Source organism: Mobula hypostoma, chromosome 12, assembly GCF_963921235.1.
Source record: "Mobula hypostoma chromosome 12, sMobHyp1.1, whole genome shotgun sequence".
In the NCBI taxonomy this organism is placed as follows: Eukaryota; Metazoa; Chordata; class Chondrichthyes; order Myliobatiformes; family Myliobatidae; genus Mobula; species Mobula hypostoma.
The window spans coordinates 19,874,581-19,902,061 of NC_086108.1; the positions used below are offsets into that span (position 1 = coordinate 19,874,581).

General features: G+C 41.5%; 2 protein-coding genes across 4 annotated transcripts in view; one reads left to right on the top strand and one right to left on the bottom strand.

Moving 5' to 3' along the window:
- The window catches only part of gtpbp3 (GTP binding protein 3, mitochondrial), a 48,331-nt gene extending 31,245 nt beyond the window's left edge, over window positions 1-17,086 (top strand). The window contains exons 8-10 of one of the 2 annotated variants that reach the window (XM_063063703.1): window positions 7,221-7,402; window positions 11,790-12,018; window positions 15,010-17,085. In XM_063063703.1, the coding sequence (XP_062919773.1) occupies window positions 7,221-7,402; window positions 11,790-12,018; window positions 15,010-16,494 (1,896 nt within the window). In that variant the 3' untranslated portion in view covers window positions 16,495-17,085. Of the gene's footprint in view, window positions 1-7,220; window positions 7,403-11,789; window positions 12,019-15,009 lie in introns of both variants that reach the window. The other variant, XM_063063702.1, reaches the window with a different exon arrangement.
- ankrd45 (ankyrin repeat domain 45) overlaps window positions 11,991-27,481 on the bottom strand; it is a 32,649-nt gene continuing 17,158 nt past the window's right edge. The window contains exons 4-6 of one of the 2 annotated variants that reach the window (XM_063063712.1): window positions 26,091-26,185; window positions 25,845-25,983; window positions 11,991-12,059 (exon numbers count right to left, since the gene is read on the bottom strand). In XM_063063712.1, the coding sequence (XP_062919782.1) occupies window positions 12,040-12,059; window positions 25,845-25,983; window positions 26,091-26,185 (254 nt within the window). In that variant the 3' untranslated portion in view covers window positions 11,991-12,039. Of the gene's footprint in view, window positions 12,060-17,197; window positions 18,428-25,844; window positions 25,984-26,090; window positions 26,186-27,481 lie in introns of those variants that run through there. The other variant, XM_063063711.1, reaches the window with a different exon arrangement.

Consider the following 27,481-nt stretch of genomic DNA (forward strand, 5'->3'; position numbering starts at 1 on the left):
TCCAGGTGACTTATCTACCTTCAGACCTTTCAGTTTCCCAGGAACTTTCTCTCTAGTTATGGTAACTTCACACACTTCATGCCCTGACACCTAGAACTTCCACCGTACTGCTAGTGTCTCCCACGGTGAAGACTGATGCAAGTTCATACGCCATTTTGTTGTTCCCCATTACTACCACTATGGCATCATTTTCCAGTGGCCCGACATCTATTCCCACCTCTCGTTTACACTTTATGTATCCGAAGAAACTTTTGGTATATCTTGTTTCTATCTGGTGCTCTCTTGCCCAGCAGTTTGGTAGGAGTATTGTGGAGAGATAAACAGAACCTCTGCAGAGGTTGTCAGTGCTGTAGAACACTTTGCCCTTGCCTATTCTATTTTGAATTTTCAACGTGCAGTATTTCACTTAGGGAAAATATTTGCATTTGCACACTAACAAATGTTGTTTCCTGTCCAACATTGTGAATACTTAACAATAAAGCACTGGAGTCTGAGTGACATGGTAGGATGGTAAAGCTTTTTTTTAAAAATACCTGTGCTGTCTTGAATCTGATTCCAACACACTGGATGGTTGACTTCCACAACCATCACCAAGAGGAGCTCAGTAGCAACAGCACTGAACTGACCTGGCAGCTTGGAACGTAAGTGTACTCCTTCACAATCTGTAACTTAATGGCCCAGGATATCCCTCACTCACCATTACTATCAAGCCAGGGAATACCCTGGATTCAGCAATGAATATAATAGGACACCCTAGCAGCAGTACCAGGAATACCAAGAACAAAGAGCCAACTTGATGAATATACCTACATGTGCACTAAACAACAAAACAAGCATATAGTTAATAGTTCTAAGTTATCCTGCAAACAATTGATCAGATTAAAGCCCTGAAAATGGAGCAGCCTGGGCTTCAAGCAGCAAGAACTACACAGCATTTCTTTGTGGGCTGCCATAGAAATAATAAGAGCCTGGCAAGGACCAGCTGAAACGAGAGAAACTAACCATCTCCAGTGTCATTGCAAACTTCCCCACCATTACACTGGGGGAGTTGGTGAGTAGAAGATGGGAGTTGAGGCTCAATTCTAATCAGCATATTCTTTATACTTTATTGTCGCCGAACAATTGATACCAGAACGTACAATCATCACAGCGATATTTGATTCTGTGCTTCCCGCTTCCTGGATTACAAATCGATAGTAAATATTAAAAATTTAAATTATAAATCATAAATAGAAAATAGAAAAATGGAAAGTAAGGTAGTGCAAAAGAACCGAGATGCAGGTTGGGATATTTGGAGGGTATGGCCTAGATCCGGGTCAGGATCCGTTCAGCAGTCTTATCACAGTTGGAAAGAAGCTGTTCCCAAACCTGGCTGAACACGTCTTCAAGCTCCTAAGCCTTCTCCCGGAGGGAAGAGGGACGAAAAGTGTGTTGGCTGGGTTGGTGGTGTCCTTGATTATCCTAGCAGCACTGCTCCGACAGCGTGCGGTGTAAGGTGAGTCCAAGGACAGAAGATTGGTTTGTGTGATGTGCTGCACCGTGTTCACGATCTTCTGCAGCTTCTTCCGGTCTTGGACAGGACAACTTCCATACCAGGTTGTGATGCACCCTAGAAGAATGCTTTCTACGGTGCATCTATAAAAATGAGTGAGGGTTTTAGGGGACAGGTCAAATTTCTTTAGTTTTCTCAGGAAGTAAAGGCGCTGGTGGGCCTTCTTGGCAGTGAACTCTGCTTGGTTGGACCAAGTCAGATCATTTGTGATATTGACCCCGAGGAACTTAAAACTTTTGACCTGTTCCACTTGCGCACCACCAATGTAAATTGGGTCGTGCAGTCCGCTACTCCTTCTGAAGTCAACAACCAATTCTTTCGTCTTGCTGACGTTGAGGGATAGGTTATTGTCTTCGCACCCTCTTAATTTCCTCTCTGTCCTCAAACCCAAGATACGGCCTACAATTGTTGTGTCATCAGCAAACTTATATATTGAGTTCCATATTAACTAAACCATCTGATGCTACAAGGGTAGGAATCTTGTAGTGAGTAGTTTACCTTCTGAATCTATGGTTCAGGAGCATGAGTGAATTCACCTGGATACAGGGCTCAGGAAGCTCAATGCCATCCAGGGCAAAGCAGCCCACATAATTATATGAAGAGCAAGAGGATAAGACGTGAAAGAATAGGACCTATCAAGTGTGACAGTGGGAAAGTATGTATGGAACCAGAGGAAATAGCAGAGGCACTTAATGAATACTTTACTTCAGTATTCACTATGGAAAAGGATTTTGGTGATTGTAGTGATGACTTGCAGCAGACTGAAAAGCTTGAACATGTAAGTATTAGGAAAGAGGATGTGCTGGAGCTTTTGGAAAGCATCAAGTTGAATAAGTCGCCAGGACTGGATGAGTTGTACCCCAGGCTACTGTGGGAGGCGAGGGAGGAGATTGCTGAGCCTCTGGCGATGATCTTTGAATCATCAATGCGGACGGGAGAGGTTCCGGAGGATTGGAGGGTTGTGGATGTTGTTCATTTATTCAAGAAAGGGAATAGAGATAGTCCAGGAAATTATAGACCAGTGAGTCTCAGTGGTTGGTAAGTTGATGGAGAGGACCCTGAGAGGCAGGATTTATGAACATTTGGAAAGGTATAATATGATTAGGAATAGTCAGCATGGCTTTGTCAAGGGTGGGTTGTGCCTTACGAGCCTGATTGAATTTTTTGAGGATGTGACTAAACACATTCATGAAGGAAGAGCAGTAGATGTAGTGTATATGGATTTCAGCAAGGCATTTGATAAGGTACCCCATGCAAGGCTTATTGAGAAAGTAAGGAGGCATGGGATCCAAGGGGACTTTGTTTTGTGGATCCAGAACTGGCTTGCCCACAGAAAGCAAAGGGTGGTGGTAGACGGGTCATATTCTGAATGGAGGTCGGTCTCCAGTGGAGTGCCTCAGGGATCTGTTCTGGGACCCTAGCTCTTTGTAATCTTTATAAATGACCTAGATGAGGAAGTGGAGGAATGGGTTAGTAAGTTTGCTGATGATACAAAGGTTGGGGGTGTTGTGGATAGTGTGGAGGGCTGTCAGAGGTTACAGCGGGACATTGATAAGATGCAAAATTGGGTTGAGAAGTGGCAGATGGAGTTCAACCCAGATAAGTGTGAAGTAGTTCATTTTGGTAGGTCAAATATGATGACAGAAAATGGCATTAATGGTAAGACTTTTGGCAATATGGAGGATCAGAGGGATCTTGGGGTCCGAGTCCATAGGACGCTCAAAGCAGTTGTACAGGTTGACTCTGTGGTTAAGAAGGCGTACGGTGTATTGGCCTTCATCAATCGTGGAATTGAATTTAGGAGCCGAGAGGTAATGTTGCAGCTATATAGGACTCTGGTCAGACCCCACTTGGAGTACTATGCTCAGTTCTGGTCGCCTCACTACAGGAAGGATGTGGAAGTGTAGAGGAGATTTACAAGGATGTTGCCTGGATTGGGGAGCATGCCTAATGAGAGTGGGTTGAGTGAACTTGGCCTTTTCTCCTTGGAGCGACGGAGGATGAGCGGTGACCTGATAGAGGTGTATAAGATGATGAGAGGCATTAGTCGTGTGGATAGTCAGAGGCTTTTTCCCAGGACTGAAATGATTGCCACAGGAGGACACAGGTTTAAGGTGCTGGGGAGTAGGTACAGAGGAGATGTCAGGGGTAAGTTTTTTACTCAGAGAGTGGTGAGTGCGTGGAATGGGATGCCGGCAATGGTGGTGGAGGTGGATACGATAGGGTCTTTTAAGAGCCTTTTGGATAGGTACATGGAGCTTAGAAAAATAGAGGGCTATAGGTAAGCCTAGTAATTTCTAAGGTCGGGACATGTTCGGCACAACTTTGTGGGCCGAAGGGCCTGTATTGTGCTGTAGGTTTTCTATATTTCTATAATTGATAAGAACATAATAAGAACATGAGGGGTAGACCATCTGGCCCATTGAGCCTGCCCTGCCATTCAGTAAGATCATGGCTGATCTGTCCGTAAACTCAGCTCCATCTACCTGCCTTTTCCCCATAACCCTTAATTCCCTTACTATGTAAAAACCTATCCAACTGTTTCTTAACTATATTTAGTGAGGAAGCCTCAACTGCTTCCCTGGGCAGAGAATTCCACAGATTCACCACTCTCTGGGAAAAACAGTTTCTCCTCATCTCCGCCCTAATTCTTCTCCCCTGAATCTTGAGGCAATATCCACTAGTTCTAGTCTCACCTACCAATGGAAACAACTTTCCTACTTCTATCTTATCTATCCCTTTCAAAAGGGACCGTAAACCCTCCACCACTGGCTCGCCTTGGCTGCATTCTGTATCACCTGCAAATAACACTACTTACTCACCTCTTAAAGCATCTCTACCACCAAGAAGGGCAATGGCATTCTCATGACCTTGACTTTATCACAATTCCACCATTCATCCAGGTTACAAGTGTTCAGGAAGATAGCTTATTACCAACCTCCCAAGTGCAGCTGGGGACTGGCCATTAACATGAGCCTGGCCACTGATGTCCACATCTCAAAATTAATTAGAAAAAGGGAAAAAAAATCATGACCTGCAACATTAAGTTTGCTCCTCTGTCCACAGATACTGCCTGACCTACTGAGTGTTTCCAGCATTTTCTGTTTCTCTCTCAGATTTCCATTGGCTGCAGTTCTTGATTTTTGATGTTGCCTTTGAGCTTATATTGGACTTGTAATGGCAGCTCAAAATAAACAGCCTCCTCTTAGTGGGATTGGGAAATGGGGATTGGTGGTCAAACTGCCGACTGTTTCTCCTGAACTCATTTTATATCAGACATGCGTATGGGGGTAAAAATGCCCAATACAAGTAGATATTAAGTTTAAACTGCTCTGGTTGGGCTGAGAACATATTGCAAAGAGAGGTATTTTTGGATTAGGGTTGATCATCTTGGTGATTCCTGCTCAGTGAGTTCCTCATCTTTACATGGTGTCTTATATGATGGCAATAGGGGCTGCAGGCACTGTGGAGCTGGTGGAGGAAACAGTCATAATTGGCTTGCTGGAGCACTTTGTCTGGAATCATTGTAATATTGGAGAAAGTATTCCCCTCACAACTTAGTTTAACAGCTTGATGAAGTTCATGTTCATGTTCATTTGCAGATTTGGGTCAGCAGATGGCATTCCTGCCTCAAAAATCAATGCAGTACCTTCAGGCTAAACTTCAGAACTTCCCTTCATTGTGCAGGGGGTTTGATTTATGTGTGGGGAGTCCTACAGTGCTGGAGGTGTTGGGCTTTGTCTGGTGTATTATGACGTGGGAAGATGTTGTAATTCCCACAGATCAGTCTGAGAAGCGCAGGATCTTCTTGTATTTATAAATTCTTCCATCAGCCTACACCATTTCTCCCACTCCTCAGTGGAATTCTCCAAAGTGTACATCCTCCAAGGGTACAAAATGTCAACCATGCTTTCATGTTTCAAAGTAATCATTTACTTTGAAACTATCCACACTATCTTTGACATGATAAGATAGGCTGCAATTTTAGAAATATTTCCATCTAATGACAGCATATAAATGATCTGTTGTGGGAGACACATAAGCCTCTTGCCCCCCCCACTTACCTTTCTTCATCAAATCAATTTCTTCCTCTTTTCTCTCAACTTTTCTCCTTAATGTGTTCTATGCTCTTCACTTTAATTACCATTTGGTAGTGAGTTCCACTTTCTCACCAGACTGCATTATTTATTTGGTAAGTGCACATAACTGTCTCCTCACATGCAGACTTCAGTATTGTTCGATCAATTGAAGGTGTTGGGAGGACACTTGCAATACTGCCTCTATCCAAAACCATAAAATGACTTCACCTGGTTGCCAGTTATAAAAATTGTCAATGACCTATTGTAAAAGCTGTTCTCAATTCCTTTGTAATGAACATGGAGATAGTGAACAATATGTTGTTTGCTTCCTTGATTTTTACTCCTTGTTCCAAAGGATTTCTCGAGTTACCTCCTGATCAGGTAGCCAGCATTGTTGAGCGCATCTTGATGGGAAGGAGGCACACGGTGTATTGTGTAGACTTTTTTTGGAATGGAGGATCATGTGTAGCATGGATTTTATTAATCAGCTTTTAGTTTACAAGACATCAAAAAGTTTTTAAGAGATTGTTGTTATCTCTGAGAAAATCCAGGCAAGTTGAGTCAGTTCAAGATGTAATAAGCAAGGTTACATGCAGCTATGTATTGGCCATGAGTTCTATATGAAACCAATGCCAAAAGGTTGGACCATTCCGCATTGCTACCTGGAGACAGGAACTGAGTTTGGGGCTTCTGGTGACCCTGTTGATCTGAGATTGCTTGAGTGACAAACTGTTTGGAATACTTTTGCTGTAGTCATCTGAATGTGCTCATGAGTAGTCATACATCTGCTTAATGCCATGTTAGAACAGGGTTTCGCATCAACATCTGTCACTGTGAATGGATTTTGGCTTCTTGTTAAATACTGGCATTGTCGGGGTTACATATACTTCAACTCAGTTTTGACAGAGCATTCTGTGTTCTGACAAAGAGTCTTCAACTTGAAATGTCAACTCTTGTTTCTCTTCCTACAAATGGGTCTGACTTGCTGAGTGTTTCCAATATTTTTTTTATCTTAATTTTAGATTTCCAGCTTCTGCAATTTTTTTGATTTCCATATGCGGGGTTAACTGATAGCATGTCATTTATTCCTTGGTCAACATGGGCACAATGTGGGATTTGCATACAGAACGGTCTGGTTTAATCCAACTATTTGTGTTTCTGTATCTTGAATTAGACAGTCTAGTCACTGACCTATGTTGTATATGTTTCTCTGAAACATAATCTTCAGTACATATTATAGTTCTTGGTTACTCTGCAGGCATATTTTTCACATCTTGAAAAGCATTTTCAAAATGATTGGCATACTAATTCAGCAATCTTCGTAAGCATATCTAGCAGCCACCTTGTCTCCATTGATGAGCACTGACATTCTCTATCTCTATTTCTCCATCCGTCCCTCTCCCTGTCTGTCCCCCTCCCTGTCCCTCTGTGTCTCTCTCTCTCTCTCTCTCTCTCTCCCTGTCCCTGTGTGTGTGTGTGTGTGTGTGTCTCTCTCTCTCTCTGTCTGTCCCTCTGTCTCTCTCTTTCTTCGTCTGTCTGTCTCTGTCTCTGTCTCTATCTCTCTATCTTCTCTCTCTCTTTCTCTGTAGGTCATTGCTGCGGCAGGAACAGATGAAAAGAGCGAACTGGCATTGCAAAGAGGTGCTGTAGCAGCCATCAATTATACCACACAGAGCCTGAAAGAGGAGGTGAAAAAACTGACTGGAAATAAAGGAGTGGGTGTGGTTTTTGATGCTGTGGGAGGAGATGTATTCAAGCAAGCTTTCAGCAGGTATTTTCATCATAATGCACTTGTCTATGGTATTAACTGCTTAATCACCAAGTTGTGACAGACAGCAGGGTGTGGGTTCAAACTTCATCCCTTCAGTTGTCCATCTCTGTATGGGGAGTATTCCTGCAAGATGTCAGACTATTTTTTGTCAGTGGTGGGACAGTGTTGGAACCAATGGTGCTGTGTCATGCCTTCAGTTTGACAGTATGGTAGATGTGTAACCTACCTGGGCCCTCAGAGGTTTCTTCTTCCTCTCACCCCAACCATCCCCTCTCCACTGACACCACCAACCTCCCTCCCCCTCCCCTCTCTGATCCCACTTCTCATCTGTGCTGGGCCTTTACCGTCCCCTCCGACCTTCAACTATCTGAGGCAGAACGCTCTGTCCTCAGTAAGGGCCACACCTTTGTCCCCCTTCGCCCACACCTCAGCGAGTTCCGCGTTCGCCATGATGCTGAACTCTTCTTCCGCCAGCTCCGTCTTCGAGCCTACTTCTTCGGCAAGGACTCTCCCACCCCCACCGATGACCCCTTCTCCCATCTTCAACCCTCCTCCTCTTCATGGACACCCCGCTCTGGTCTTCTGCCTGCTCTGGATCTCTTTATTGCTAATTGCCGATGGGACATCAACCATCTCAACTTCACCGCACCTTGTTCCCATTCCAACCTCACTCTTTCTGAACGTTCTGCTCTCCACTCCCTCCGCACTAATCCTAACCTTACTATAAAACCCGCTGATAAGAGGGGTGCTGTTGTAGTCTGGCACAGTGACCTCTACCTTGCCGAGGCACAGTGACAACTCGGGGATACCTCCTCTTATTTACCGCTTGATCATGACCCCACTAAGGAGCACCAGGCCATTGTCTTCCACACCATCACCGACTTTATCCGCTCAGGGGATCGCCCATCCACTGCTACCAACCTTATAGTTCCCACACCCCACACTTCCCATCTCTACCTCCTACCCAAGATCCACAAACCTGCCTGTCCTGGCAGACCTATTGTCTCAGCTAGCTCCTGCCCCACCGAACTCATTTCTGCATACCTCGACACTGTTTTATCCCCCCTTGTTCAATCCCTTCCTACCTATGTTCGTGACACCTCTCACGGTTTGAAACTTTTCGATGATTTTAAGTTCCCTGGCCCCCACCGCTTTATTTTCACCATGAATGTCCAGTCCCTATATACTTCCATCCACCCCCCGCCCCCATCAGGAAGGTCTCAAAGCTCTCTGCTTCTTTTTGGATTCCAGACCTAACCAGTTCCCCTCTACCACCACTCTGCTCCGTCTAGCGGAATTAATCCTTACTCTTAATAATTTCTCCTTTGGCTCCTCCCACTTCCTCCAAATTAAAGGTGTAGTTATGGGCACCCCTATGGATCCCAGCTATGCCTGCCATTTTGTTGGCTTTGTGGAACAATCTATGTTCCAAACCTATTCTGGTATCTGTCCCCCACTTTTCCTTCACTACACGGACGACTGCATTGGCGCTGCTTCCTGCACGCACGCAGAGCTCGTTGACTTCATTAACTTTGCCTCCAATTTTCACCCTGCCCTTCCTCTTCTCACCCTGTCTCTTGCAAAAATGCCATCCCCTTCTTGCAATTCCTCTGTCTCCATCGCATCTGCTCTCAGGATGAGGCTTTTCATTCCAGGACGAAGGATATGTCCTCCTTTTTTAAAGAAAGGGGCTTCCCGTCCTCCTCCTCTAACTCTGCTCTCAAATGCATCTCCCTCATTTCACACACATCTGCTCTCACTCCTTCCTCCCGCCACCCCACTAGGAATAGGGTTCCCCTTGTCCACCCCACCAGCCTCCGGGTCCAACATATAATTCTCTGTACCTTCCGCCACCTCCAACGGGATCCCACCACTAAGCACATCTTTCCCTCCCCCCGTCTGCTTTCCGCAGGGATCACTCCCTATGTGACTCCCTTGTCCATTCGTCCCCCCATCCCTCCTCACCGATCTCCCTCTTACTTAGCCTTGTAAGCGGAACAGGTGCTACACATTCAGGGCCCCAGACAGCCCTTCCAGGTGAGGCGACTCTTCACCTGTGAGTTGGCTGGGGTGATATATTGCATCCGGTGCTCCCGATGCGGCCTTCTATATATTGGCGAGACCCAACGCAGACTGGGAGATCATTTCGCTGAACACCTACGCTTTGTCCACCAGAGAAAGTGGGATCTCCCAGTGGCCACACATTTTAAATCCACGTCCCATTCCCATTCTGATATGTCTATCCACGGCCTCCTCTAAAGTTGAAGCCACACTCAGGTTGGAGGAACAACACCTTGTATTCCGTCTGGGTAGCCTCCAAACTGATGGCATGAACATTGACTTCTCAAACTTCTGCTAATGTCCCACCTCCCCCTCGTACCCCATCCGTTTTACATATATATATACACACACATACATACATACACACACACACACACACACACACACACACATTCTTTTTCTCTCTCTCCTTTTTCTCCCTCTGTCCCTTTCACTATACCCCTGCTCATCCTCTGGGCTTCCCCCTCCCCCTTTTTTTCTCCCTGGGCCATGATCCTCTCATATCCCTTTTGCCAATCAACTGTCCAGCTCTTGGCTTCATCCCTCCCCCTCCTGTCTTCTCCTATCATTTCAGATCTCCCCCTCCCCCTCCCACTTTCAAATCTCTTACTAGCACTTCTTTCAGTTAGTCCTGATGAAGGGTCTCAGCCCGAAACGTCGACTATACCTCTTCCTAGAGATACTGCCTGGCCTGCTGTGTTCACCAGCAATTTTTACGTGTGTTGCTTGAAATTCCAGCATCTGCAGATTTCCTCGTGTTTAAGTGGTCTTCTGATTGCATTCGTTACTTCACTTGGTGGCTGTAAAAGCCCATTACTATACATGAGAAAGGAAGTTGGAGTGTCTGCTATGTCATCTGGGCAATGCTGTGCACCTGTTAGGGAGGTGGTTACTTGTTCAGAAACTTGAATAGTTGCCTCACAAGACCGGAAATGCACACACCTCTTTGGTGGGAATGAAAAAATGTACATATGGTGAAAAGTTGCCAAAATGAGAAATCATAGAAAAAGTTCATACACTGGAATTGGATTTCAATACCTGTAGCTTTTGACTGTGGGGATAGCTGAAAAATTAGCCCTTGATCTGGCATTAATTGGCATGAGTTCTCCCTGCTGGTTGGGTGGGGGAATTTCAATGTCTATCACCAAGGGGAATTGGTAGCTCCAATACAGTGTTGAGCTGGCCAAGCCCTGAAAGACGTGGCTGCTAGACTGAATCAACCTAAACAGTGAGTGAACCAGGATGGATACACCCAGTGAACTGGTGCATCTGGCCACAATAACTTTGGTGGAAGTGATCATTGCATACTTTTTGATGAGACCAACAAGAGTACCCTCAGGATCAGAATCAGGTTTATTATCACTGACGTGCTGTGAAGTCTGGTTTTGCAGGTGTAGTAAGGTGCAAGATGGGAAAATTAATTTGAGGCACAAAATTTAGTAATGCTGAGAGAAATTACAAAGTAGTATTCATAGACTTTTCAAAAATCAGATGGTGGAGAGAGGAAGCTGTTGCTTAAATACTGAGTGTGGGTCGTCAGGATCCTGTACCTCGTTCCTGACGGTAGTAACATGAAGAGAGTATGTCTCAGATGGTGAGCGTCCTTAAAGATGAATGTCACCGTCTTAAAGACACTGGCCATTGAAGATGTCCTTGATGGTGGGGAGGGTCATACCTGTGATGGAGCTGGCTGAGTCGACCACTTTCTGCAGCCCCTTTCCATTCCAGGCAGGATTGCAACCAGTCAGAATGCTCTCCACCATACACCAATAGAAATTTGCAAGACTTTGGTGATGTACCAAATCTCCTAATGAAGTACAGCTGCTGGGTTGCCTTCTATGTGATTGCATCAATGTGTTTGGCCCAAAATAGATGCTGAGATGTTGATATCCCAGAAGTTGCTCACCATTTCCATGGCTAACCCCTCAATGAGGACTGGTGTGTATTCACCTGACTTCCTTTCCTGAAATTCATAATCAATGCCTTGATCATGTTGACATTGATTGTGAGATGGTTGCTGTGATATCACTTAGCCAGCTGATCTGTCTTACTCCTGTATGCCCCTTACCATTACACACCTTGCTACTACAAATCTTCTGAATTGGAATACACTTCAGCTAAAGATGATCAAATCAGTTGCCATTTAAAAATACTCATGTTCATATTGACTGTTGCATTTCAGCAGTGATCACATTTCATAGGTACTTAATTTCTCTGATTTTTTTAAAGCTGTCCTGCAGTCATAATACAAAAATGTTCATCTTCTTTCATGCCTTGATGTGTTCAACTGGCATTTAACTGAAGGTTTGCTTTCCATTTCTGGCAGCTTGTCCTGGGAAGGCAGAATTGTGGTGGTTGGTTTTGCTGGGGGAAATGTATCAACCATACCAGCTAATCAACTGCTGCTAAAGAATGTGACAGCCATGGGTGTTTTCTGGGGAAAATACAAAGATCAGCATTTCCCAGTCTTCTCCAGATCCATTACATCTGCACTTCAATTCTGCAAAGAGGGAAGAATCAGTCCTTATAATGGTTCAGTCTTTAAAATGCAACAGGTAAATACTCTTTCTACTCGTTCATATTGTATTTTCAGAATCTGTAAGTCAGAAACAAAAGTGAAAAAACTTTAAGTACATGTCACATCTATCAATCCAATGAAGAGAAAAAGGCAGATTGATATATTGTGTATCATTCTGTGATAGAATGGAAAATATGCAAATTTATTTGAGGACTATAAACCATATTGTGAAGATGGGGTGGTGAGAAGGAAGAACAAAAGATCCCTGCTGTTTCAGTCAGAAGTTAATGAACTCTCCTAAGTCCCTTAAGTATTCGCTCAGTTACTGGGTGCACACTAGCACACTCCATTTCATTCCTGATTTTGGGTTACAGCAAATCTTGGTGACAATGAACCCAACAAAATACCTATCAAAATATGCAAAAATATGATTCTTTTAACATTTTTTCATAAACTGATTTTTAATCATACTTTGTGAGTTTTGTATAAGTGTATTATCAAATCATTCAACTATGCATTTCTTTCTTCAGTTTGTTGAAAGGAGTTATTTTTATTCTATTATCTGTCACATGATTTTATATGCATTTCTCAAATTTTCTGTGTGTGTTCATGTTAAGGGAGGGTGCCTGTGGTAGCTCATATGACATTGTTACAGACTGTAAGATCAGAAGAAAGCCTTTGCTTCATTCCCTGGTCCCTGTTGAGTTAGCTGACTCTGTGATATGGTGGGCAACCTATTCAGCCTAACATTTCACTTACAGGAAACTTCAGCTGTGTTTGACATATAAATATGGTTGACACAGTAGATCAAGTGGTGCTGCTGACTTAAAGCTCAGGTAACTGGGATTTGATTATGACCTTTGATACAGTCTGTGTTGAGTTAGCATATTTTCCCAATGGCTTTGTGGATTTCCCCTTGTGTGATCTGGTCTCTCCCGAAGATATGCTGGTTACTATAAATTATTCCTTCGTATGGGCCAGTGGTGGGTGGTGGTGGTGAGGAAATCAGGGTGGAGTTGGTGGGTATGTGAGAGAGATTGTTACAAGGAAACAGGTGGTAGAATGGAATTGATGGGATTGTTTTGAGTGCCAGCATGGACAAGTGTTGAATGATATTCTACATAACAATATACAGAAAATATCTGTGGGTTTTTGACAATGACGTGGTTCAATTCAGTTATGCTGTTTCTCATGGTAAGTTAGCCATCTGTCGCCTAGTTGTGCTCCTGAAAATTTGATCAGCTGATTGAGATTCGGGAGAGGTCAGTGGAGCTGTTAAGGAGTAAGGTATTTAGAAGGGGGTCTGAGGGGAACGCTTTTCACCTAGAGAGTGGTGTAAACCTGGAACGCACTGCCAGAGAGAGTATTGGAAGCAAAGTTGCTCACAGCATTTAACAACTGTTTAGATTAGCACTAGAATCACTTTGATATAGAAGACTATACGTCATGTGCTGGAAAATGGGATTAATACAGGTGGATGCCTATTGATTGTGGCAGGCCGAATGGCCTGTGGCCATGCTCTGCGACTCTGTGTTAATGCTTTTCAGAGAGATTAAATCACCTAACAGTAATCATTCAGTGATGATGAGCAGATTTGCTCCATTGACTAAATTGACTAAATTTTTGCTGGATTATCCGTACAGAGAGTGAAGGAGAATTAGCAGGTATGGAGGGAAGGTGAAGGATAAGAGAGTTTAAAGAGAATTCAAACAATATATTTTATCTTCAGAAATGTAGATTAACAGAACCTTGATTTTGAAATGCTTTTAATTTGGTTTAGTTTATTACATTACTTGAAAAGATGGTTTTATTATTTAACTGGAAATTAAAGATCTTAAATAGAAACAGAAAATGCTGAAGACACTCAGTAGGTCAGGCAGGATCTATGAATAAAGAAACAGTTAATATTTCAGGTGGGAAAGTTTGACACAGGGTCTTCAACCTGAAATGTTAACTTTCTCTGTTCACAGCTGATCAACTGACGATTTACAGCATTCACAATTATTATGTCGGCTCTGAATAAAGGTGTATTACAAGCTAAAATCAGAGATTAAGCAATTAGCATCGGTGACAGAAATCCTATATTGATCCCCATAAACTGGTTCTATGGATTAACTATTCTAAGTATTTATCATATTAGAATTTTAGCTGATGTCAGATTGTGATTTTCCATATAAGGAGTGGAAACAGTGAGGGAAAAGGACAAGGGAATTGGAGAGAACAGCCTGCACCAGATGGGAAATGACTCACAAAGTAGCAGGTTGAAACTGCAGGCAAATCAGTGATGTGCACAAGGATGTGGCAATCACAGCCAAAATCTGTCCTTTTGCAGTTCTATTTTAAGATACTTCAATTACTATGTTACTCTTGTTAGAGTTAGTGGAAAGGATTAATTTTAGAATAGTTTTGTATTTGCATATGAATTACACACAGCATTGTTATTTCAACTGTTCCAGTTCCCCTTGTTTAAAAACAGATTTCCTTTTGTTAATGAAATTTATGGGAACACATCTCAGCTCCTAGTTTACACTAGTTCTTCTAACTCCATTGTTAAAATATTCAAATAGCATGAGTCACTGATATCTTTTCCCACTTTATGCTATTGAAATTTAACATGTATGGCTTAATCTCCCTAAATGTGGATACTGATTTATTTTGCCTGGTGTGTCTCTACCAAGATATCCTAGTGATACAAAAGATTTTGACTGAATGCAGATCTAACAGGTTTAATCTTTGTTTATTTGACTTGAGGAAGAGGTAGAAGAGAAAGTTGCCAAGTAAATGTATGGAACTTTATGCTTAGCATGTAGTGAATAGAAAATCAACCTCCCCAACTACCCTTGTTCAGTATCTAGAACTTCAACAGAAAGTGAGTGGGGATATGATACTTTGTAATGAGGCTAAAACTACTTCCAATATGGAATGCTGGATGATGCTGGAGAGAATCTCTGGAGTGTTTCTTCTGCTCTGCACAATTTATATCTTTTATTTCTTTTGAAGTAATAGACTTTTAATTCTTTTCAAACAGCGTACTTTCCATGACAGTTTTCTGAAGACACAATGCTCAGACTCCCATGAGAGAAGGACCATTTTTGCACTGAGCTCGGGTCATGGCAAGTGTGGGGTAGCTGTTATCCGAGTGAGTGGACCTGCTAGTCGGGATGCACTCAGCTCTCTGACTGGCCAGAGACCTCTACCCCCAGCCAGGGCTGCTGTCATCAGGCCGTTGCTGGACCCCAGATCAGGGGAGCGCCTGGACGTGGCCCTGGTATTATGGTTTCCAGAACCGCGAAGTTTTACTGGAGAGGATTGCTGTGAGTTTCACGTCCATGGTGGATCAGCAGTAGTTAGTGGAGTTCTTCAATCTCTGGGAAGCTTACCTGGGCTGCACCCAGCTGAAGCAGGGGAATTCACTAAACGTGCTTTTCAGAATGGGAAACTGGACTTGACAGAGGTGGAGGGTTTAGGAGATCTCATTCATGCAGAGACAGAAGCCCAAAGAAGGCAGGCATTGAGGCAGATGGCTGGCGGCCTGGGACAGCTCTTTCATGCATGGAGTGAGAGGCTAACTCGATGCCTGGCTCACTCAGAAGCTTACATTGATTTCAGCGAAGATGACAACATTGAGGATGGAATACTCGATACCGTTGACAGTGAAGTGCGAGCATTGCAGAGAGAAATGGACAATCACCTGTGTGACAGTCGCCGAGGCGAGAGACTAAGGGAGGGAGTTCATGTTGTGATTGTTGGGGTGACAAATGCTGGGAAAAGTAGCCTTTTGAATGCAATCTGTCAGAAGCCAACTGCCATAGTCTCACCTGTAGCCGGAACAACACGAGATGTAGTGGAGACAGCTCTGAACATTGGGGGGTACCCTGTACTTTTGAGTGACACAGCAGGACTCCGCGAGACATCTGACATTGTAGAGCAAGAGGGCATGAGACGAGCGCGGCAGAGGCTAAAGCAGGCAGATGTTGTGGTTGTGGTAGTGGATACCACAGAGCTCCCAACAAACATGACTGATGCTGTTCATTTTCTCCAAGATTATCTGAACAAAGTAGTTTTGCATAAATCTAATGAGGAGTCGGATATATCCAGCCCAAGACTGGAAGACTGGATTGTAGTTTGTAATAAAATGGATCTGGTTCAGATGGAAGATTTCAAAAAGCTGCCCAAAATTCATAAAGAACATGGACTGCCTCAGGTGTGCATGCTGTCATGTAAAACCGGCTGTGGTTTTGATGACTTCTTAGATCTCCTTAAGGAAAGAGTTGAAAAGATGTGTGGGAACCCCTTGGTTGGAAATCCTAGTCTGACACAGGCCCGTCATCGACTGCACCTCCAGAACTGCACCCAATATCTAAAGCACTATCACCAGAATCGAGACTTGGACATTGTCCTGGCCACGGAGTATCTGAGAATGGCACTGAGACAACTGGGAAAGATCACTGGAAAAATTGGAGTTGAAGAAATCCTAGAAATTGTGTTCAGGGATTTCTGTATTGGTAAATAAAACATCTAAAGGTGGAGTTAATTTTTAACTCTTCATATCATTGGGACCTTAGATCAGGTGTTTTCTAGACCTTTAGATCACCTGTGATATCGTAGGATTCAAGTGATTGCTGGATTTCCTTAAACTCCTATCAATTCACTTATTATGTTGTGGTATGGAGACATTAAGCCATGTGTTATGCAAGTAAAATTGTTAGAAAAGTTCTTATTACTGATGATCTGGACCATTAATTTATTTAATGTTTAAAGATTTTGCTTGCTAGTAACTACCTGCTTTAATCAATGAACAGCAGATAAATAGACCAAGTGTAGATAGCAGACACAGAAGCCACCCTATGCTGCTAGTAGTGGAGGAGGTTAATGGTGGTTTGGGTGCCAATCAAATGTTGTTTCTCTGGCTGCAATCATACAAGCCAGTTGAATTGCCCACATAGGCAGAGAGTATCAGAGAACAATGTGAATGGTCAAAAATGGTGTGATATAAAAATAATTAATATTATAATCTGGTAGTTAATCAAAAATGACTAAATGATAGCTTGATCATAATTGCAGTGGTTTCTTAAATTATGGGCAAAGTATAATGGAAATGAGTGTTACTTTATTGGATTTGTAATTTTCCAGGTAAATGAAGCTTTCCAACACATATTGCAGCGCAAGTCCATTGGGAAGGTCATCCTAACCATGAAATGAACTGAAGAAAAATAGCCAGAGAAAAGCTGGACTATAACACAGTATACTAGCCCGCATTTTGAAATAGTAAAAATAATTGTATATGCTGTAACTCATTTGCATTAAAAAGCTAAATTTTATTCAAAATTCTTGATAAAAGAACAGAAAAGTACAGTTTTTTTAACCAGCCTTTTTAAGGTATATACACAGAAAAAGTGATTCTAATTGGTCATAGATCAACAATATATGGTGGTTATTTCCAATGTAATTTGCAATGGAATAGTGCGGAACATACTGCATTGATGGTGCATCAAACCCAAACAGCCATGCCCTCCCTGACTAACTGCAGTGTGTGCTATTTCCAATGTGACTTGTAATGGAAAGGTGTGGAACCCACTATCAGAATCAAAATCAGGTTTATTATCAGGGACATGTGTTGTGAGATTGGTTGTTTTGCGGCAGCAGTACAGTGTAATACATAAAAAAAAACACTATAAGGTAAATAAGGAATATAAAAAATAAATAAGTATTGCACAAAGAACAAAACAGTGAGGTGACATTGATGGACCATGCAGAAATCTGCTGTGGAGGGGAAGAATCTGTTCCCAAAATGTTAAATGTGTTTCTTTAAGCTCCTATAGCTCCAATACCTCCTCCCCAAGAAATATCCTGGGTGGTGGGGGGCCTTAATGATGGATGCTGTTTATTTGAGGCATTGCATTTTAAAGATTTCCTCGATGGTGGGGAGGCTAATGGCCATGATGGAGCTGGCTGAGTTTATAACCCTCTGCAGATTTTTCCCAATCCTGTGCATTGGCACTTCCATACCAGCCAGTGATCCAACCATTTAGAATGCTCTGTAGAAATTTCCATTTCACAGAAGCTGTCTGAAAAATGTAATGCTTTTAATTGTGGTAAAAAGCTGACCTTCAGAATGTTCTTTATCATGTTTCTATATTTTTAGAATAGCATGAAGATATAGTTACTATTCTATAGATTTGCTAAGTATGCCCACAGGAAAATGAATCTCAGGGTTGTATATGGATTCTATATATTTCAATAATAAAATTTACTTAGAAGATACGTAAATGTAGTAATATAGAACTGCCATCAATTGCAGCAGTGACACAAGTCAAAAGGTGAAGTGATATAAATTGACTAAAAAAAGTTCTAAATTTTAATTACTCTATCTTCATTGTTGATTGTAGTGTTTGGCCAAGTGTGATGATTTTGTTAGGTCTTGGAGGATTTTGAGGGCTGAGGAGCTTCATTGAAAGAGAAAAATAAAAATTAGTTTTTTTCTTAAGAGGACTTTCTTAAAATGTTGATTTTTACAAATTATGTTTACAGACATTCAGTACATGTAAAAAGTACACAAAGTATGTGTTCTACACAAAGTTAATCATTGGAGATTTTTCTGAGGTTACATCCAGTAACCAGTATTTGCATCAATTTATTTCAGGATAGTGTCTTTGCAGTTTAATTACAATCTAAAATGGAATGAAGGAAATCTAAACATATGTAACTACTTGCACAGGTTTTTTGATTTGAACATCATCATTTGGCTGATTTAGATTTGGTTCAATTCTGAGAACCAAGCCATCAAAGCACATTTTTTTGTAGCTTTACTGATATAAAATGGTGTACCATAAGTGAAAACTGGAATGTTTAAATCAACGTTTTCAGAGATAGTTTAGCATAAGGTTAAAAAAAGAATTTAAATTAACCTTTTTATTAAGAAAATTTAACATCAGTTTCAGAATTGATAAATTCCTTTTAGCTGAACTGTATTAGAAGTATAAAGTACACGAGGAAATTTTAAAAATTAGGAATGAAATTAATAGTTTGGCTACACAAGAAATAAGAAAAAATTAATGTTTCTGAAACAGGCACTATGAAAATACTGGCGTGGAAATGAAAAAAAAAAGCAGAAAATACAATTCATAGAATAAAGGATCCAAGAACAAAAGTGATTTTTAAAAAAAAGCAAAGTGAAATTCAAGAAGCTTTTGAAATGTTTTACAAAACTCTATATTCCAAAGTTCCAGGGGGAAGCATAACCCAAATTGGCACCTTCCTGAATTCTTTAGAGTTACCCACTTTAAGCAAAGAACAAAATAGAACAATAACTGCTGACATAACTGAAACTGAACTAAAAACTGCAATTAGTAGGCTTAAATTAAGCAAGTCACCAGGAATCAGATGGATATACGGCAGAGTGGTATAAAGAGTTTAGAAGTAAGTTAATTCCTATTTTACTCCCCACACTGAACTGGGCCCTAAGAAAGGCACAAATGCCACCCAGCTGGAAGGAGACGATAATCTCAGCTCTACTGAAAGGAGGCAAGGATAAAACGGAGTGTGGGTCATTTAGACCACTATCTGTTCTTAATGTGGATTATAGAATATTTACTTCCATCCTGGCCAAATGATTAGAAGAGTTCCTACCCACACTGATGCATAATGATCAGACAGGTTTTATACAACAACGCCAAACACGAGACAATATACGAAGGACACCACATTTTGGATCATATTTTTAAAAAATGAAATTGAAACAATAGTGATAAGTTTGGACGCTGAAAAGGCATTTGATTCTATTAATTGGAATTTTCTTTACAGAGTTTTACAGGAAGGTGGAGAACAAGTTCTGGTTCAGCATCGCAGGCACAGCCATCCCAACCATCACAGAAAAGCCAGTCAAGAGCTTAGGCAAAGTTTTTGACAGCTCCTTAAGGGACACAACATCCATTCAGGCAACCTGCACTGAGTCGGATGGTTGGCTGAAATCTGTGGATGAGTCTGGCCTACCTGGGAAGTTTAAAGCCTGGGTGTATCAGCATGGCATTCTTCCCAGAATCCTGTGGCCCCTCCTCATCTATGCAGTTCCGATCTCGATAGTCGAAACCTTAGAGAGGAGGGTTAGCAACCACCTCGGGAGATAGCTGGGGCTGCCAAAGAGCCTGAGCAGCATCGCACTCTATGGACACCACAACAAACTGCAACTGCCCTTCAAATCCTTGGAGGAAGAATTCAAGGTAACAAGAGCCAGAGAAGTGCTACAGTATAGGGACTCAAGTGACCCGAAGGTGGCTAGAGCAGGGATCCAAGTAAGTACTGGCAGGAAGTGGAGGGCAGAGGAAGCTGTTCAGGAGGCAGAGGCGAGGCTGCGTCACAGGAGGCTGGTGGGAGTGGTCACACGAGGCCGAGCTGGGCTAGGATCCTTTCCAACTCCCCAAATGGACACCAGAGGGAAGGAAAGGCGTTGTCTAGTTCTGGAGGAGGTGAGAGCAGTAGTGGAGGACACGAGAGCCTGCAAGGCGGTGGGAATGAAGCAACAGGGAGCTTGGACAAGGTGGGAGAATGCGGTTGAGAGGAAAGTGACCTGGGCTGACCTTTGGAAAGCCGAACCACACCGCATCCAATTTCTCATCTAGACAGTGTACGATGTGCTTCCAAGCCCATCAAACCTGCACACATGGGGCAAGGCAGAGTCAGCTGCTTGCCCACTGTGCTCCAAGCGAGGAACCCTGGAGCACATCCTCAGCGGCTGTGCAAGGGCACTTGGTGAGGGATGGTACAGGTGGAGGCATGATCAGGTCCTGAAGACCATCGCTGAAGCCGTCAGCGCAGGATTTGAGTGGGCGAAGCGGTCCCGACCCTCCAAGCAGACCATTGCCTTTGTCAGAGCTGGGGAGCAGCCAATACCTGCCAAAAGAACATCTGCAGGCATTCTGACCTCTGCAAGGGACTGGCAGCTGTTGGTGGACCTCGAAGGGCAGGTGAAGTTCCCCAACCATATTGCAGCCACCACCCTGTGACCATTGCCCTTGTATCTGAGTCGACTAAGCAAGTGGTGCTGCTGGAGCTGACAGTCCCATGGGAAGATAGCTTGGAAGAGGCCTTTGAAAAGAAGCTCTCCAAGTACGCAGGTCAGCAACTGTCAGCAGGCCGGATGGAGAGCGAGGTGTCTCCCAGTGGAGGTTGGTTGTAGGGGATTCATAGCCCGTTCTTTAGTTAGAGTCTTCAGCATTTTGGGCATCGAGGGAGAGGGGAAGAGGAGAGCCATCCGCAGTACCGCCGATGCGGCAGAGAGGGCCTCAAGATGGCTGTGGCTCAAAGGAGGGGAGCCATGGAGTCATAAGTAGCTAGCCATCTGGACACAAGCTGGGGTCTGATCAGCCCCGGTTGGGTCACCTGGAGGAGGGTGTATGACGTTGAAAGACCCGAAACACCCGATGATTCCAGGAACATCACTGAATATGTGTCCAGAAGCATCAATAGATGTACACAACATAGATTTGGTCTTAATGACACAATTATTAAAACTATACAGGCACTATATGACAATTCTACTGCCAGGATTAAAATCAATGGATATTTATCTGAGCAACACACATCAAAGTTGCTGGTGAACGCAGCTGGCCAGGCAGCATCTCTAACTAACTCTTCCTTCAGTTAGTCCTGACGAAGGGTCTCGGCCTGAAACGTCGACTGTACCCCTAGAGCTGCTGCCTGGCCTGCTGCGTTCACCAGAAACTTGGATGGGTGTTGCTTGAATTTCCAGCATCTGCAGAACTCCTGTTGTTTGGATATTTATCTAATAGTTTTACCCTAGAAAGGGGCACGAGACAGGGTTGTGCATGGTCACTGCTACTCTTCGCATTATATCTGGAACCATTAGCTCAATACACCAGACAAAATGAAGATATCAGGGGAATTGCTATTAAAGGGACAGAGCATAAATTGGCCTGTTACGCGGATGATATTTTGATCTATGTAGGGCAACCAACATACTCTACCTAAATTGATGCAATCCTTTGAAAAATATGGCCTATTATCAGGATACAAGATCAACATAGATAAAACCCAACTACTTTCATATAACTATAGCCCACCAAGAGAAATTGAAAGGAGATATCATTGGGCATGGCAAACAGAGTCCGTCAAATATTTGGGCATCATTATGCCAAAAGATTTGGCAAAATTATCAGAATGCAAATAACAGCCTGTATATAAAAAAAATAAGGAAGATATAACAAGATGGAACCTAATTCCTTTTCTTGGTCTCAGTTCAAGGATTGAATCTATTAAAATGAATATACTGCCCAGACTATTATATCGCTTTCAGACCCTACCAATAGAGATTAACCAAAATCAATTCAACGAATGGAACAAGATGCTATCAAGATATATGTGGCAAGGTAAAAGGCCTAGGGTTTGTCTCAAAATTTTGCAATTAGCCAAGGAAAAGGGGGGAATGGGGCCTACCTTCTCTTAGAGATTATTATTTTTCAGCACAGTTGAGAGCCATGATATGCTGGTGTAACCCATCATATGGCGCTCAATGGAAAAACATTGAGGAGAGGATGCTTTCCATCCCCCTATAGGCAATTTTGGCTGATAACAACCTACAAAGTTACATAAATAATGTTGACAACCCGTGGGTGAAATGGACTCTTAAAATATGGAAAACTATTATAAAAGAATATAAACTAGAGAGAGACATTGCAATTCTTAAATGGTGTGGCATATAACTCGGATTTTACGCCGAATAAACTGGATGCTAGATTTAAGGACTGGACAGATAAAGGAATAACAGTTATTTGCAATATAATGGAAGAAGGAACACTATTCAGTTTTGAAGCTCGAAGAGAAACACTTATTAGAAAAACAAGACTTTTACCGGTATTTACAGATGCGACAGTATGTAAATAGGACGGTAAAAAATGTAACCAAGGCAAGTACATGTCTGATAGATCTACTTAGAAAAGCATATAATTCAGACAACGGTAGAATTTGAAGCGTTTATAAGGGTTTGTCAAATCTTAAAACACATTCGACTTCATACATTAAAACAAAATGGGAGAAGGAAGGAGGGATAATAATATCTGAGGAAGACTGGACAATGATATGGAGGTATCAATGGAAGTGTACCACTTCACAGAAATAGAGGGAGTTTGGGTGGAAAACCTTGATAAGATATTTTATTACACCCTCTCGGAAATCCCATTATAATAGTAACTGCCCTGCTTGCTGGAGAAATTGTGGAAATCAAAATGCAAACCATTATCATATTTTCTGGGAATGCCCCGTTATCAAAGACAATTGGAGTGGGATACATAATGCCCTACAAGACGTCTTTAAATGTGAAATACCCTTAGAGAGTAAGACTATATATTTTGGGTATACACCTCAAGAATGGTTGAAAAGAGATAAATATTTAATGAATGTACTGCTGGTGGCTGGTAAAAAGACCCTTACCAGGAAATGGTCATCTCAGAAGAGCCCAACTTTAAATGTATGGATGGAAATTACAATGGACATATTTTTACAAAATGGAGAAGATAACAGCATCTGTTAATCATAAGCTGGAACAATTGTATTCATACTGGAAAAAATGGTTTAACTACATAACACCTCATAGGCCTGATTTTATTCTCACAAGTCAATGAATATGTTGTAAAAAAAAATCACTCCCCACTCTGTACATAGTTTTCTTCTTTTGATTGTTCTTTCTTTCCTCTCCTTTCTGTAAGTGTATCCCTCATAAATATTATGTGGAGATCTGTGACAAATATGATTATATATGTACAGTATCTGAAATATATCTTATGGAAATGTTTGATGATGAAATTCAATAAAAAATAAATTACTCATGGTAGGAAACCATATTTTAAAATACATCTGGCATTTTAATCAAAATTAATTGAAGGATCCAACTGAATTTGCCTCTTTCAATAACTTCTTAAAGATGTCCCTCCATTTTCTAATTTGTAAATATATTTTGAGAGTTGCCTCTCTGAAATGCAGAAGAGTAGTTACTGTATAGAAAACAAATAAAACTGACTGAATGACTGAGGGGTCTCAGGCTGAAATGTTGACTGCTTATTACTCTGCGGTGATGCTGCCTATCCTGTTGAGTTCCTCTAGTATTTTGTGTGGCTGGATCTGAATTTTCAGTGTGTTTATGAAACTGGTTTTATTCACTGCAGAATACCCATTCACCTCTACTGGTCAACCATGACCACTCCCCTCCCTTGAATACAATCAACAAATCAGAGCACAAATATCTCAAAATGAGTTTGACAAGAATGACATTCTCTTAAGTATCTGGTTATCCCCATAATCATTTACTAATGTGTACCATAATCATAATTTCTTCCTCAAATAATAGCATCCCAAACAATAACTGGTCATTTATCTCATTGCTATTTCTACAGCCTTGATGAGAATGTAGGCTTTATATTTGCTTACATATCATTTATGTGATTAGATTCTAACTATTATTAGGAAAGCTTCTTCCTGATAACTCTTGCTTGACCTATCAGACGTGTTTCAGCTAAGGATAACATACCAAAAGTGAACCTACTTAGCCAAAAAAAATGAACACACGGTTATTATAGGAAAAGTAAATCAAAATTTTGAGAATGAAGCACTAAATTACACTAGGTCAAGTTTTTAAAAATGTTTTAATAAAATGTAACAAGAAATAGAAATGGAATAGAATATGGAAATAGAGCAGTAAAGTAGATTGTAGAGTGATGAGAAGGAATATGCTGAGTAGTTGTTCTTACTTTGTGAATATTTGAAGTTAAATTTGTGAAACTATCTCCAGTGCCATTCATTTACATTGTCTCTGATCCTTTAACACATTCCTGCCTTATTCCCTTGATACTATCTAATACCTTTTAATCTCAGCTTCGAATCTGTATTGCTTACCTTCAAGCTAAGTATTTCCTTACCTAGGTATAACGACTAAGGCTGGAAATGTAACTCAGAAGGCAGTAGGCAGGTGTTTTTATGCATCCAAAAGACGACTTTCTTATTCATCCAGCAATACCAGCTAACACATTATCTATCTTGCTAACTAATTGTTCTTCAGGCATGTTTCCTTCCCACATTTCATAAGTAGCACACTCAGATTATTCCATAGTAGTTTATATTTTTAAAAAGTTTTGTGCTTCTCAGTAAAGTAAACAAGCTCAGTCTCCTTCCCTAAATGCCCAACTCTGCTTGTTGGGCATTGGACAGCTGCAAAACATTAGTGTGACTGCAGGGCTAGCATCTTTGGAGCCATTACTATAAAGCAGGGGTTCTTAACCTTTTTTATGCCATGGATCCCTTTGACAGTCCAGTGAAGCCTATGGCCCTCTTCTCAAGAATAATGTATTTAAATAGATCAAAAATACATAGGCTTACAAAAAAATCAATTTTATCGAAATAGTTATATATAAAGGAAAATTTGTGATATGGTAATGTGCTTCTTTATAGTCTAGTTATTTAATGTGTTAATGAAGTGTGAATAACCTAGAACTCAGTACTAATCTCTGTGACACGCCCTCCTATAAAGGTACTACTTCCAAAGTTAAAATTGAAGAAATTTGAAAAGGCATACCAAAAAGTATTGCATATTTTAACTTTTTGCTCCTTTTTGTCTTGACAAGGCTGATATTGCACTAATCTATGTTATCAGTATAAGAGTTTTTACATTCCCAACCTGATTTGGCACTTCTATACCACTGATGAAGTTCCAAATGAGAAAACCTAACAAAAACATTCCTTTCAATTCAGTGTATTTTTTTCCTGCTCCTGTTGATTGAACACTGACATCCACCAACTAATGAAATGAGAAAAATAAACATTTCCAAGATCTCACTGTGAATTGATATTTGCACTCACATTGGGTTGTTAGTTTGGTAATGATCGGTTCCACACTCATCTCCAGTTGTTTCTTTTGTTCCTCAAATTCCTCTATGGAAGCATTCTGTGCTGTTAGAAGCCATTCAGATTTTGCTCTGCAGGCATTTGTAAAGGCAGTCTACCAGATGATAAAAATTTATAAACCCAAAGACACAATGAGCACTCACTGATTAAAGAGAGAAATACAGACAACAGTGCTTTCAAATGAAGAATATTATAGCTTACCCTGTCTTGCTTAGACAGCTTGCCTTGTGATTTTTCAAGATCAGTAACAGTTTCTTGGATGTTACTAATATACAATTCCAAAATCATTTTGCCTTCTGCAGTTAAAAAGTACAAATTAAATATGAATTGTTATTTTTACATTATTCTCTTTAACCTAAACAAACAGGAAATGGGATCATATTGTCTGCTTGCAGCATCACCTAGGAGCATGGTAGAGGTTCAATCATGTGATTTCTGTGAACGAGTTTCCATTCTCAAGGTTACTGTGATGTGAAGATTACCCCTAAACTGGAGGGCAAGGAACCAATATCCTCATTGGAGGTTTGTTAGCTACTTGGAAGGATTTAAACTAGAGAGGCAGGAATTGGGACTCAGACGATAGTGAAAGACACAAGGAAGCAGAATCACATGCAGAAAATAGAACAGGCATTCAGTAGGCTGAGCAGATACAGATGTGAGGAAGCATGAGAGGGCACATCTACATTTACTTTCCCAATTCTAGGATGGTCATCTTTTTCCATTGACTGTCTTGAAACTTACAGAATATGATCACTGTTTGAAAGGTTACTTCACAGACAATTCGACACCTCTGGATGAGGCTCATCTACATTTACTTTAGTATAGGAAACCCGGCAAGTAAGATGAGCTGACAGCATAGATCAGCACATGGGATTATTGCAGTCATGGAAACATGTTTGAGGGAGAATAGGACTGACAGCCTAATATTCTGGAAGTTTCAGGCAGTGTTGCATTGCTGACCAGGGAAGATATCCTGGATGGTCTAGCTAATGAAGCTATACGGGCAGAACTCAGAAATACAAAATGTGGGACATTTTGCAGGGTTATACCGCAGACCTCCCAATAGTCATCAGGAATTAGAAGAATAGGTGTGTAGGAAAACTGCAGTAAAGTGTAAAAGCATGGGGTTGTAGCAGCAGGCAATTTTGACTTCATCAATATTGACTGGGATTGCCTAAATATAAAGGGCTAAAATGAGATGGAGTTCATAAAATGCATTCAAGAGGTGGTTTTAAAATAGTATGTAGAGGGTCCTATTCGTGGAAAGGGCTGAACTTGACCATATCTTAGGGAAAAAGGACAGATGAGTGTGGATAATGAACCTAGAACTAGGAGGAGGATCGATTTCAACAATTTAATGTAGCACTTCGCAAAAGTAAATTAGGAGCAACTGCTTTAAGTTGAGTTAGTAAGATATGAGTCAGCACATCTGTGCAGAGAATCAAAACAAAGATGGTAAGATGAGGGAATTATGATTTTTTTTTCTTTTTCAATATTTTTATTAATTTACATAAAAGAATACAGAGTACAGTAGGGTATATGATATATCGATTACAATATATTGAAATCACATATAGAGTGTAATTACCCCA